This window comes from Lates calcarifer, linkage group LG15 (genome assembly GCF_001640805.2).
Source record: "Lates calcarifer isolate ASB-BC8 linkage group LG15, TLL_Latcal_v3, whole genome shotgun sequence".
NCBI lineage: Eukaryota > Metazoa > Chordata > Actinopteri > Centropomidae > Lates > Lates calcarifer.
In genome coordinates, this window is record NC_066847.1 from 3,293,562 (window position 1) to 3,308,048 (window position 14,487).

General features: G+C 41.9%; 1 protein-coding gene across 1 annotated transcript in view; it reads right to left on the bottom strand.

Moving 5' to 3' along the window:
* cspg5a (chondroitin sulfate proteoglycan 5a) overlaps positions 1-14,487 on the bottom strand; it is a 51,392-nt gene that overhangs the window by 8,157 nt on the left and 28,748 nt on the right. Inside the window, 3 exon segments of the mRNA XM_018676114.2 lie at positions 1,634-1,712; positions 7,935-8,065; positions 8,067-8,124. Coding sequence (XP_018531630.1) covers positions 1,634-1,712; positions 7,935-8,065; positions 8,067-8,124 — 268 coding nt within the window.

Consider the following 14,487-nt stretch of genomic DNA (forward strand, 5'->3'; position numbering starts at 1 on the left):
GATTAAACCATTTCTGATCAATCGTAACATTCCCTCCCACTTCCCCCACCCCTTTTCAGGATAAACAAGTAAAGCAGAACATTTTTGTTAAGAGTACAGATTTGTAAACAAATAGCAAAGCAGAGCTGCAGTGGCTTGCATGGCCACCGGATGGCGCATGTTAGCGAAAGAGCAGGCATGCCATGACGTACCGATGCAAGAGGTGATCAGAGAGAGAGCAGCTTAGAAAGAGACAGGGTGGGAAGGGGGTCACAGCAAAAGACTGTGGGAGTTTTCTCTTAACGGGGTCAGGTTAAAGATGGGGTGGGTTGCTACCTACGTTGTGAGGACAGTCCATAAATGTTTAGTCTGCATGGTTTCAGGGGGAATTTAACCTCTAACTGTGACTGTGTTAGTGCCCTGATTCACCCACTGAGCTGATTTATGCTGCATCTGCCCTTTGTCAGCATGCAATTAAATGTCAGAATAAATTAGTGGGATGTTGTTTGACTGGCAAAGACTTAAGGCAATTCCACTTTTAAATGGTTAAAAACAAAACAACAACAAGGTTTCTACAGTGGCTCCGTACAGAACCTGAACTTGTATTACTCTGTGTGTGTGTGTTCGTGTTTGTCTGTATCCATGCGTCTTTTCATCACCTTCATAACAGGATCAATAAGCAATAAACCAGGAAACTAAATCAATAAACACAATGAAACTATGAGGCCCGACAGCCATTGTGCTGCCATGGTGACAGGCTGCAAGAGGCCAGTCACTCCTTGGATACTTGTTTCTATGACCCTGCTGCCAGAGTAAACACAGGGCATTGCTGAGTTGAATATTAAAGGGTCATAAGAGTGATTTTTGTTTTTTGTTTTTTTACGTACAAATGTTTCTTTGCAAACATTTTTGCGTCTTTGCATTTATAAATACAATGTCTTCTATGTCAAGTGTACTCTTATTAAATTCACCTTTAGTCATTTTTCCCCGTAGTTTTTAACATAGCTTTAGCATTATGTTTTGCAATTTTCATCTGCACCCAATAAAATTTTAAATTTGTTAGTACATTTTTCTAACCTTCCAGGCAGCCATTCATTTCCTACTATATCAAAAAACTAGCCAGAAAAAACTAAGATTAGAGACATATAAGGGAAAAATAACCTAAATTTGAGAAGCAGAACAATATTTTTCTTTTCTTTCCTGTGATAAACTGGCTAAAACATGAAAAAGCCACTGGCTGAACCATTTAAATGATATATAAAAACAAAAAGTTCTGTTTTTTAAGAATAAAGACGTTTAGGAAACAAACCTGAGACAGTCAGACTACGAACAAAAGCAACGTGTGTTTACAGTATGTGAGTATCTATGAACATGATTTCACCCACCACCTGAGAAAACTCCCACCATCCATCCTCACACTTCGACCCCGCCCATCCCCCCTCCTTTAGCGTTTCACACCTCAGAGTATCGGAGAATACTCATGCCCATGCATTAGAGGGAGAGTCAAGGAGCCCGGGCAGGGTTTGGGGGGAGATGCAGAAAAAGGGGTGAGAGAGAGAGGCGAGAACCACGTTACCTGACAGATAATGTTATCATAGTAAGCCAATGCACGGGCATGAGGGACGTTAGGAGGGGTGTCGCACAGTTTCCTTACATTTGGGTGGGAGCCCTCAGCGATGGTGGACAGCGAGAAATTATCATTGTGCTGCTCCGATGAAGGCCGGTACTTACTGCTGGGTGTCAGAGGATGGAGGGGGAGGAGGAGAGGAAAAGAAAAGGAATAAAGAGATCGAAGGGAGGTGAAAAGGAGGAGGAAAGGATTTGGGAGGTTTTGAGCAGTGAAGGACGGGAGGGAAAAAGGAGAGGAGATGAGGATGGAGAAGATGTGGAGAATTTAAGGGAATGTGAGGAGGTAAAAATAGTAAAAAAAAAAAAAAAAAGAAGAAGAAAAGAAAAAAAAACAAGGGTTAAAGGGGCCAGATAATGAAAAAAGGTTTGGAAAGGTAGTAAAAGTGTGGGACAGTTTGAGGTTTTGAAGGAGATCCAGGAGGATGAAGAGGAAGAAAGAGGAATAATGAAGTGTCAGGAGGAGACAGGGTGAAATGACATTTGCAGGAGATGATCCATGAGGTGAGAGAAGCAGAAAAGAAAGTTGAGCAAATCCAAAAGGACAAAGATAAAGAGATGACGAAAAGGACAAATGGAGAGACGGTGAAACAAAAGGAACAAAAAGAGGGTAAGAGACAAAAGAGGGTAAGAAAAAGGACAAATTTAGGGAAAAGATAATATTGTTGAAGAAAGTACAGAAAGGAGGGATTGTAAGAGAAAAAAGGAGTGGGGGAGGAAAAAGCAAGAAAGCAGCATTAGTTTGACAGTAAGTTTACGTCTTCTGTTTGTGAATTGGCAAACAGAAAATTAGAGACACAAACATTTTATCTGTGATGCAACAAACTGAGAATAGAATTATTTCATTTTTAACCATCAAATTAAGTTACCTGGTCCTTACGAGTCCCCAGAGAAGCTAAACTAAACTTTGACACAAAATTGACCCGCTTCTGTTGTTGGGACTAACAGGGAGAATCCAGCAGAAACAAGACAACTGTTTGTATCTTAAATACAGAGATTTGCTTTTTGTCACCTCATAGATGTGATACATATCTTCATGTCCATGTTAGACTGCTGCAATAACGGCCTCAGAAAAATGAGAAAAAGGCTCTAATGATCCATACATGTGATCTTAAATTCTGTCAAGTCTGGTATATTAATGGTAGATTATGAAACTTCTGCCCAGGAACGACAAAAGAAGAACTCCCTTTTGTCTCGCTCTGACACATTTACACAGAATCCCTGTCCTGTAAATTAGTAAGATGTATAGAAAACATAATACAAATATACTGTGTACTTGAAAAAGCAGAGAGTAAACTTTCTTTTGTTTTCAAAAGAGCTAAAAGTTTCACTGTGGAAATTGTGAAATAATAATGTTCTGCCCCAAGAAGTGGATAATGTGTGGAGGCATTTAAAAAATCCAATCCACACTTGGTCACCTGCCAAGGAACATGCAGATGTACATTAAAGGAACAGTTTGACAATTTGGGAAATACACTTTCTAACATCTGCATGGTAAATATGAAAGTGGAGCCATTAGCTAGTCAGCTTATCTTAAAGACTGGAAACAGGGTGAAACAGCTCACTCCAGGAATTAGTTAGTTATTATTCCCCTTGTAGAAATAATGAGGTACACAACCCGCCATAAAAATGTTGAAGGTTCATTGGAGAAATGTTCAAGGACTCACTAAAAAAGGTTTTATTCTCATATGTTCTGCTCAACACATTGGATACACTGGGGATGATTTCAGCTTTTGTGCCTCTGTCATTCACATCTAATCTGATCAATGGGATCAATGAGATCAATTACTTTAAAACAGTTTCTTCTCATCTCAACAGGGAGGCAGCAAACTTTGGGAGTTCCCTTCTGACTGAGTTAGACTGAGCTCTTTGAATTCTGTCCTCCTTATGCGACTTGTCAAAGGGAAGAGATGTTTGTCTCAGGGACAGAATAAGATAATGACTTTGACAAGAGTGTCACAGATTTGTCTCCCCTCTCTTGTAAATCTTCCTTCTCATATATGAAACATCTTCCATTTGCCCCTCACCCATGTAAACCTTTGTTCTGAACATTTAAGGATACCAAAAAGCCAAAAGCTGCCTCCAATGTCTTGCTGTGTTTCTCTTTCTCATCGCTTCACTCCCGTGTCATATCTATAGTTAAAGAGGCTGTGATCTACTTCCTGCCCGTCTCTCTGATCCACACATTTCCATATTTATATTTCATGAACGCTGTGACAGGGCAATCAAAGACAAGGTAATGATGGGACAGACAGAGAAATCTGTTCTACTGTCATCAAACTCAAAACTCAGCTTTGGACCTCTCACTCTGATTTTTTTTCAATGGATACTGAATACAGAGAGATAGTCCTGCACATAACAGCCTGTAAAATGGTGATTTGTTGTTTTTACACTTTGGTTTTTCTACAGAATAAACAAATGAGATCAGATCTGTCCCCTTGTTTTCAATCTTTGAGCTAAGCTAAGGCTACATCCACAGTAATGTATTTTAGTTTTAGTTTGAATGTAGTTTGTTCAAAAACGCTTGTCTGGACAGCAATCGTTCTCATTTCAAAACTGCATTTCAAAATGTGTGTACGGAGCCTAAGTTAGCCAGCTGCTGGCAGCTTCGTATTTACTGCACAGATATGAGAATGGTATCAATCTTCCAATGAATCCTAGAAATGAAATGACAAAATACATTATTTGTTTATCACAAGATTTTTCTGAAACTATGCCCCTATCTGCAGGATGGCATTATTTGCCTGTGCCATTTAAAGCTTTGCAAATCACATCATGGTTTGGGTTAAAATCACTAAAAAGGAGAGAATGAAGCCAGCCATGATACAGATTCTTAAAACAACAATGCATCCATCCTTTCCTCCCTCCCTCCCCGAGTCTTCCTTTCTTTTCTCTCTCCATCTTTGACCAGGATGTTGGGTCTGATCTCAACTGCGGCAGAGAAACACTGCGACTGCAATTACCCACAGCAGATGGGGGAGTGTGGGAGTCTCATGTATTCATGAGCCTTGTCAGCAGTGTGCACAGGCACACACACACACAAACACACACACAGACATACACACTCCTCTGAATGTGTCATGCTGAGCTTTTTTCTCTGTAGCCACCCTCTCTCATTCCTCTTTCTCTCTTTCACTTTCTCTTTCTCCTCTCCCTCCTGCAACAGTTTCTCCTTCACTCCCCCCTCCTCTGTGATTTCATTCTGCCCTCCTTTTTACTCCTCTTATCTGTCACCCTCCTCCTCTTCCTTCTCCTTGCTCCTCTTCGATTTCTTTTAGCCGACCACTTGATGAGGCTGTGTTGTCTCTTTCATGCTGCACCCTGCTGATACACACACACACACACATCCCTCAGGTCGCACAGCTGTATGTAGGTCAACCCCGCCTCCCCCTGTTTCTCCCTCCCTCCCCCCTCTCCTGCTCAGACTGCCCTACTTTCAGCTGGATCCAGAGGACCAATGACATCACCCTTTTCTCCTTTTTTAATTTCTGCTTGCTAGCATTACAGCTGCTACTGACTACACCACTTTTCCTCCTCACCATCATCTTCATCATCCATAATCTCCTCCACCATGACTAGCATGATAACCTTCCCCGGCGTCGAGGTAAAAATAGACCCTGCAGCGAGGGATTCTGGTGTTGCGGATTCAGTCCTTTGGTTCACATTTGCATCTGCGACGCTCGATCACCGGGCTGCTGCTCATCCACAACGGCTCTGTTGCTAGGGAGATCGCTGCTAAAACACCAGCACTGGCAAAGCAATGCAGAAACAACACCCCCACCCCTTTTTATATTCAATCCAGCCCTTCAATCTGTCTGTCACTCTCTCCTTCAGTTTATATTCAGTCCACCTCGCTCTGACAGTCCTCTCTGTGTATTTCACACAAACAAGGAGGGCTCTTTAACGGTTCTGTTTGACTCTTAGAAACATTTGATAATATTAGAATATTTGAAAGTCAAAGGTTTTTATTATAGGTGATCATCTGCGACGTTTGATCGAAGCAGATTAAATTGTTTCATTTGATTATGAAAGAAGAAATGTATTCACATACACCATCGGAGCAGCGCTGCTTCTTTAGGGAAAATTGGGTGCCACAGTGAGTTGCTATCAGAAAGTAACAAGACCAGCCAGCCAGACTGCAGCTAGTTGGTTAGCATGCTAACTTCAGTGGAAGAGAAAAGTGATAGAACTTGAAGCCAAACATTGCTGTTGCTTTCAACCACTGGAGACAGCTCTTGGTGAGTAAAGGAATAAAGCTTGTAGCTGAACTTCCTGCCAGACTGGTAAGAAAACAGTTGTTAATGCTAATGTTAGCTTTGTAGCAAGAGAAAAACTGACAAACAGCTTCTTTGCAACATTGCTTGTAAGTTAATGATTGTAAAACGACGTAGCTTTAACAGTTATACTCTTCATAGAACCATTTAGGCCCAAGAGAACCTTTGGGAAATGTTTTCTGTTCTGTGTATAACCAGTGGAGCTTGATGCTATGATAAATATCTCAGAGGCATCTTCACAGAACCCTCAGCGTACACCAGTCTTTCCTTCCTGCTGTCTACCTCATCTGTCCTGTCATCTGGTTTTCCACCGGCTGCTCTCCAAGCCACCCCTCCAACCTCCTCCTCCTCCTTCATCTCCTCCTGCTTTCCTTTATTGCCTTCCTCACTTGCTCACTATAAGCCGCTTCTTATTGTAGCAGAAACATCCACCCCCCCCATCTCCATCAGACTGTCCTTGTCTCTGTCTCTCCTCTTTGTCGCCCATCCCCCCATCCCCATCCTCCTCTGTCTCACAGACCCTCCTCATCCTCCCCAGTCTGCTCTTCCTCTCGTTCCTTATTGTCCATTATCTCCATTCATTCCCTCATGTCTCTTATTCAGACTCTCATGCATCACCATTACCTTTATCACCAAAGCCTTTAAAGACTCTTCTGACCATATAAACTCTCTCTTCCTGATGTGGTTGTGCAGTTGCTATAATGACTGTACTGCAGCTGATAAGTAACAGGTTCAATCGCTGTCATATGTCCTTGAGCAAGACACTGAACCTCCTTTGTTTCCATCATCCTGAGTCATTTTTTCAAGAACTTTGAGATGCAGTTGTTGGTGTGGAAAATAATTTGTGTGTTGGAGCACAAAAGCCTCCACAGCCTCATCCTTCTCTGCTCCTGTGAAGGACACAGGCTGTTGTTTACTCCTCATGCCTTTCTTCTTTTGTGTTTCCCCTGAATCTCAGGCATCCGCTTTTTATAATGTGACTCTGACTCTGCTGTCAGCTCCTGACATTTTACAAAAGGTATTCAAGCTTCTTCCTGACAGTGATTTCAGCTCTGTCATGGTCATTGACTGTTTATCTCCCAGCCTAATTTCCACACCTCTATACAGGCATTTAACAGCAACACTTATAATAACAGACCTGTATGTAATTATAGGTGTAGAATTTACTTTCTTTTGATCATGTAGATGAGCTTTCCTCAACCTTGTTCTACGTTAAACCGGAGAAGGAAAGCACTGCTAATAAGTCCCACGTCAAAAAAACACTCATATTATGTTTTGTAAAGTTAGTCTCTTTGGAAGTGAAGCACAGACTCCCATTGACAAATTGGATCAATTTAATTGAACACAATTATGTGCTTATTCTATTTATACTTCTAAACTTCACAACTATTTTCTGTCTCTAAGACGTATTTCTAGACAGCACTGATGTATTGATTTCAATGAGGCTTAAAGCTGTTGATTCCGAGGCCATGTCTGCTTCAGATTTTTATTCCTACCACACTTCTTTTCCCTTCTGCTCTCTCTCTATCGACCAGTCTGTCTCTGTCATTCTCTAAACTTCACACTAAACACGAGTCGGGGCAGCAGTTAGGCCCAGAGGCAGCGCCAGCCACAGAAACAAAGCTCTCCGGTTCAGTCTTTAAAATTGATGGGGGTAATGTACCGCAGCCGAGACTCAGTATCTGCTGCGTAACTGGTAATAAATCTGCTGCGCCATGATGCCTCTGAGCAAGGCACTAAAGACTTTACTTTTTAGTTTTGTTTGATTGATCTTTTAAACTCAGACAAATGAATCTACTGGTTCAAAGATAAGTGAGGAGCCTGCAGGGCACACATAAAGGAGATCTTGACGGATGTAGCTTCATTTAGGTTTCTATAGTTCTTTGTCAGAAACTTGCTACTTTGTGGGGAAGAAAGGTCTTACATCTAGGAGCCAAGGTATAGCCCAAAAAAAGGAAATTCTCTTAATACTTTCATGCTTTTCTTTTGTTAATTTGAAAGATGGGTTTTTAAATGATCACTCTCACTTGGCTCAGATTCCTTGTGGAGCCTCACCTGCGCTTGCGCAGCTTCTTGTTCTCCGTCTTGAGCACGTGGAGCTTCTTGGCGAAGCAGACGATGATCATGAAGAGCAGCAGGACAACCAGAGCCGAGGCGCCCACGGCCAGACACATCACCTGGAACTCAGGTCACCACCGACTCGCAGCGGGCACCCTTGTGCCAGATGTAATCCTGGACATTACATCTGAAGCAGAGGACATAGAGGACAGAGAGAGAGAGAGAGGGGTGGAGGAAGAGGAAGGAAAGGTAAAAAAAAATGGGTGTTTGAGGAAAGAAACAGAGCAGCAAACACAATATGGAGACATGGAAGAGTGGAAGGAAGGAGAGTTAAAAGGTAAGAGATGTGAAGTAAGGTGAGTAGTGGGAAGACAAGTAGAAAGGGAACAAAACAGAGGAAGACAAACAAAAGAAGAAATGGTTAGTGGGATAAAATTGCATCATAGCAATCCCCTGTAATCCCATATTCCCATATTTGGCTTGTAAGCATCATTTAACAGTCAGGCATGCCTCCCTATTTTAATTCAGCCTGTGTATGAATGTTGAGGATTTCCTCTCTGTTCCTGATTATCTTTAACTGCTTTGTTTTGAATCTGAAAAGTTCTTCATGTGTGGCTCAAAAAAGAGAAAAGGTTCAAATGTTTCACAACATGTTGTGTGTTACGCAAGTCTTTATTGTGATTGTGAAGTTATCAACTGCGGGTGCATTAGCAGGATGGGACAGTCGCCATCAGGTTTTGATGGCGCTTTATTCAAAAAAGATAATGTCATCACTTTGTGTGCCTGAAAATAGACAGTGAAAAAAAGAGCCTGGGGCAATTTTCTGGCTGTAAACACACTCGCTGTCATACACGAACACACACAGAAACTCTGTCAAACATACACAAACACAGTTGTAGAAGACATTTGCACTTATATAAGATCTAACTCAATGCATATGGGCATCCATGTGTAGATGTACATTATGGGCACATATGTGGACACACACACAAAAACACACACCGCTGCCATCTGAGTCCCAGACTCCCTCTGTAGCCATTTGGCACAGTACGGTGTCCACCCGGGGACATAAACGACAGGCAGATGGCTTTGTCTACAGACTGTTTGGCAGTGTAAAACGGCAAATCTATCTCACCACTTAATGAGACCATAACGCTGCTGAGCAGCGCTGCCTCACTGTCATACAAGTGGAAAAATGTGAGGCTTTGCATTATTTGACTGATGTTCCCACATGATCTGTTTGTATTAAAAAGACTCCAGCTAAGACTTACAGTACGTCTGGTTTTAAACTGTAGATGAAAAGACTCTCTGATTATCACCATGAGTAAGAATACAAGGTTTGATGTTTTGGGAAATACATTTATTTACTTTCCCGCTGAGAATTGGATGAGAAGATTGATACCACTCTCATGTCTATGTGGAGCTAGAATGAGGAGGCATCTACCTTAGCTTAGCACGAAGACAGGGAGAAGCAAGGGGTGACAGCTAGCCCAGCTATCTCTACAATTCAAAAGCTCACTTATAAAAGCAAAGCTGCAGTGACTTTCTGGAGTCTTGTCTTCACTGTGAGGATGCAGGAAACCAGCAGAGATGCTGGGTAGACAGGTGAACTGTTCAACAAACAGTTACATGTAAGTCACAATGTTTGTGTACTACTACAATTTAACAAACAAGAGACATGTTAACTAACCTTTATAAGTGCTGGTTGATGCATTGTTTAACTTTGGACATGCTAAGCTAAAGCTAATCAACTCTTTCTTCTCATCCAGCTCTAAGCAAATAAATGTTTTTCCTAAGTACAGATTTGCTGATGGAATAACTGCATGAATGAGCAGGTGTTCCTAATAAAGTGCTCAGTGAGTGTAGTCCAACACACAGAGACAGATGAAGGAGTATAAAGTGAATGGAGGTGTCAGGGTGTATGGCCGCTCCTCTACTATGCTCTCTACATGCTAAGCAGGTTTCTTTCACCGGTCGACTTCCTGTATCCTTCCTGAATCCTTGATGCTTTTACTTTGCCAGCTGAGGAGAAACACTGGCGACAAGCCAGGAGACATTTTGAGTGTATGTGAGAAAGTGAGAGAGAGGAGATAGAGAGTGATGAAGCCTAATATCACATTTTCAAGGAGACTTCAATGCACTCAACCTCCGAGCGTTTCTGCCTTCATACAAAGAAGAGGTTTATGTAAGTCAGGGTTGGATGGAGGGAGGAGGATGGGGGAGGGATGCAAATGGAGAAGCGAGTGAGGATGTGCTGGTCGCCATGGCAACCCAGCTGAGCGGCACACGCAGCAGATGCGGCGCTGACATGTCATTCCATCACACGTACGCATTCCTCGCCCGGCCGTCCACAGGGACGCAGTCGTGTTCTAGCAGCGAGTGCCCATTTCTTCGCTTTCTTCCTCTCTACTACTTCTGCTCCTGCTGCTTGTCTTTGTGAAAATCTCTTTTCTTGTTCACTGGCTCTTTACCTCCCCATCTTTCCTCCCTCCCTCGTCTCTCCTTCCTCCTCCTCCTCCTCCTCCTCCCTCTGCTCTTTGCCAAGTGCCTCCAGCTGAATCATGTCTCTGCTTTCAGTTTGTTCAACAGATTTTTTTCCCTCTTTTTCTGACATTAGAATGAAAACACAAAATGTTCTGGTCAGTTAATAATTGTAAAGGAACAAGAAAACATTTTAGGAAACACAACCCAACAATGAACTGCTCTGTAAGAGCCTACTCAAAAACTATTCAGCTCTGTGAGGATGTACTTAAGCTCTGACAGGGTCAAAATGATGCTAACATGCTGATGAGAAGCAGGTGTATTAACAAGCATGTTAGCATGCTTGTTATTTTGATATCATTTACTAATCAAAGTACAACTGAGGCTGATGGGAATGCCATTAGTTTTGCAGCTACTTGTCCATAAATCAAAGTTTTGGACATATTTAGGATATATGAAGGGATCATCAAAGTCAGTAGAAATCATCCTCTAGGCACCATGACTGTACAAACATTTCAGTGCATCCATCAAATAGCAGACATTGCCTCCTTAGAGCTATGCCCTCACACTCACTAGAGGACCTGATTGAGTACTGCAGGTATCACAGTCCAGCATAAAAGTCTTCTGGACTTCAGTCTCACAAACCTTGGGATGATAAGAATGTTGAAAATAAAAACTAAAGGCATAGTAGAAAATTCATTTGGTGATGTGTAAACTGTGGAAAAAAATAACAGAAATCAGCTGTAAACAAATTATATGAAAACAAACCTGAGGTAGGACTCCTTTTTCATTCCCCACTGCTCAACAGCCAATTTTGACCCCTGAGCGTATTAGCCACAAGCAGGGAAGGAAACTCAGAAAGTATCAATAAGACATTGTTGGTTCTGGTTTCCATGGAATTGATCAACAATAGGAAAAATACATGACACTGGCCTTAACCATTGAGATTTCTGGAACATAGTTTGACAAATTGACACAACAGGAAATAGTTCCTGGCTGAATTTCAAAGACAATCTTTAGGATTGGATTTCCTTATCCAAAAGTCTCACATTCAGGGCAGCTGGCTGTGTCGACCCACTCCTTTCCTCTATAAACCTCCCACACATCCCATCGGCCTCCCATTGGGTCCAGCAGCGGAGATTTTTCCCTCCCCAACCCGTCATTATCTCCATTGCCATGGCTCACCGCAGCCGCATTTAAAGTGGAATCGTAGCCCAGCAGGAATACAGAAGAATTAGCCTCAGAGCGGCCCAAACCACATTACAATGAGCTAACAAATCCCCTCAATATTTACCTGATTAGGCTGGCCTGCAGGGGCGAGAGAGGGAGAGGCAGACAGACAGAGAAAGAGCGAGAGAGTCTTTAATTTAACTTTCAAAGGGTGACAATGGTGCAGATGTGGCTGTAGACCTCTAATAAGACCCCCTGTTGGTTTTGATGAGGAGTAATGGAGGGTGAAAAGGGAGGAGACATGGTGGCTACTAAGGAGATGGGCAGGGGAGGAGAGGGGTGCGTGCAAGGCCAGTTCAAGACAAACGGGTCAGCCAGTTTAGGCCTAAAGGCCAGCAGCGGGCAGGCAATGGTGGGTATTTTTAGAAACTGAAAACCCTGATATCAACTCCAATCCAGGGAGTTAATACCCCTGCTTATATAATAATTCCACTTCATTACAACTCGGGAGTCTTTTTTTAGAACTTTGAACATTATTTCTATAAGTTATGACAACAAAAATAAAGTTAGTGCTGAGATCGGGAAACACAGTGAATTCATTGCCCAAACAACAAACATGCTGTCAGTCAATTAGGCACATCACAAACAACAGTATCAGCAGATTTCCCACACCTCTTTATCTGGACCAGTATTCTAAGGGATTTCATCTTTGATGATGTTGAATTATTGCACAATTCACGATTTACATCCACAAAGAAAGTTCAATGCCAAAGCACAAAGTAATTTTACCCTTTATAGCTAGTGAGACAGAAAGTAAGGGTATGGAGGTAAGGTGGTGGATGGTGTATCACCATCAGACTTCATGTAGGAGCCAAAGTCACCTCCCACCTGCAACTGACATTTGTGTTTTTATTCACTGTAACTATGATCTAACCACACCGAAGCTGCAACATACAAAGTTGTTGAAAACAAACTGACCATTATTGATGTTCTTATAGGGTTAGTTTTATCAAGACAAAACTGAAACTAAAAAAATGTAATAACACAAGTTTTGATAACGTGGAATTCAAGAAGTCAGAAAATGTTCAGAATTTTTTAACCTGCATCTGGATCTGCATAAAAACTACTTACACCTTTCTTCATAATGTTCCAGCTAATTTCATTCACAATTCAAAAGTTTTGGGCAAAGAGGGTGAAAAACACAACTGTGTAATGGAAGTTATAACACATTTAAAACATTTTGCAAGCTTGGTGGAGGAGCTATATGTGAATGTCAGTGTTTTCAATGTTTAAGACATGTCTCTTTGCAAATGGAAATTGCGCATTTTCTTTTGCCATGTGGTGGAGAGCAAGCAGAACGGAGAAACATATTCTAACAAAGTCTTTGGAATGTCAGAGGAAGAGCGCTCAAACAGAAGGCAGGACGTAAAAGAGCTGGAGCAGGACTGACAGGAGAGGGCACAGCTGGGTGGTTATTGGATATTTTAGCATAATTCCTATATTTGCATTAAAACAACACTATTTTTAAACATTTCTTCCTTGAAGCAAAGAATATTTTCTTATGCAACAACTGCAGAGAGTGAGAAGGAAGGAAAAACTGAGTCAAAAACTGCAGCACCCAGAGGAAGGTGGATCTGATGAAAAAAAGGCCAGCAGAGGACAGGAGAGGTTTGAGTTTGGTGTCTCTGGAAACTTTTTTCTATCAAATTTGATACTGTCTCTGAAACAGAACCTCATCTGAGTTTCTTTGTGGAACAAAAGCAAACTTTCTCATTACGCTGAGGGCTTTGGGAAAGGGAAGAACAACTGTGGGTCAGGCTGAGGGCAGGATTAGAAAAACTGGATTTGATTTTAAAATACTGACGGAGAAGAGGAGGAGAGACTGTGGACACAGGGTTTGATCTCATCTGATTAGATGGCTTCATGGGAAATTTAATGAAGTAAGACAGAGGGTAAAAGTTTATGGTTTTTTTGTTTTGTTTTAACAAGAAAAAGATGGCTGACTGGGCTAGAACGAGGGAGAGTTAATATAAAATATCTGTGTGACTCCACTGGCTCAGTCACCTCACAGACACTCACATCACTAGTGGACTGGATGCTACATCATTAATTATGAGTTATGTTTTTTTAATTACATTTTCTCAATCCCTTTTTTAAATTGTGAAATACCAGAGTGTTTTTAGAGATTAGGCCGTAAAAACTATTCAAACTAAACTTTAGTCGAACTGCTTGCAACTCATAAACATATGCAACCTGTTACAAAGGGCGAGGAGCTTTACTTTAAAAGGTCTCAACTCTAAAACATTTGGAACCAGTAGTCTTATAATGGTTTTGCACCATAATTGGCTTTTGGCATCCACAGCATCTTTAATGGCATTGTGGGTGCTTTAGCCAACCAAAAATATTTCTAAAAAAGTCTTTTTTGACTCGTCAGCAGTGACTGTCCTCTTGGAAGTTATGACATAGGTTGTCTGTGCAGCAGCTTATCACAACCCACAGTCATGTTTTGTTGTTAGGCCACCTTCTCTGCTGCAGTAATAATGACAAGAGCCACAGAGAAAGTCAAGTGGCGTTGTACAAAGAGCGTTTGGAGGAGGTTGGTGTGGATGGATGGGACACAGGCCTATCACACAGGACACTGCTGTTCAGTTCATGTGTGAAATGATGTTGTTACTTTGGTTTATGGGTGAGTATTCCATGTTGCATCATGCAATCAACATCTGGACCTGTGTTACATGCGTTCTTATGACCACTTCCAGGTGCGCATTGGCAATTTCACAATGAGCAGAAGCAGCGCTGTTCTGAAATCCACAAGGATCTCTGTCAACAGGCCCAGGATGACCCAGTCTTCATGTTGAGAGGTCTACGGCTACGGCCCAGAGACCAAACAGCAGTCTTC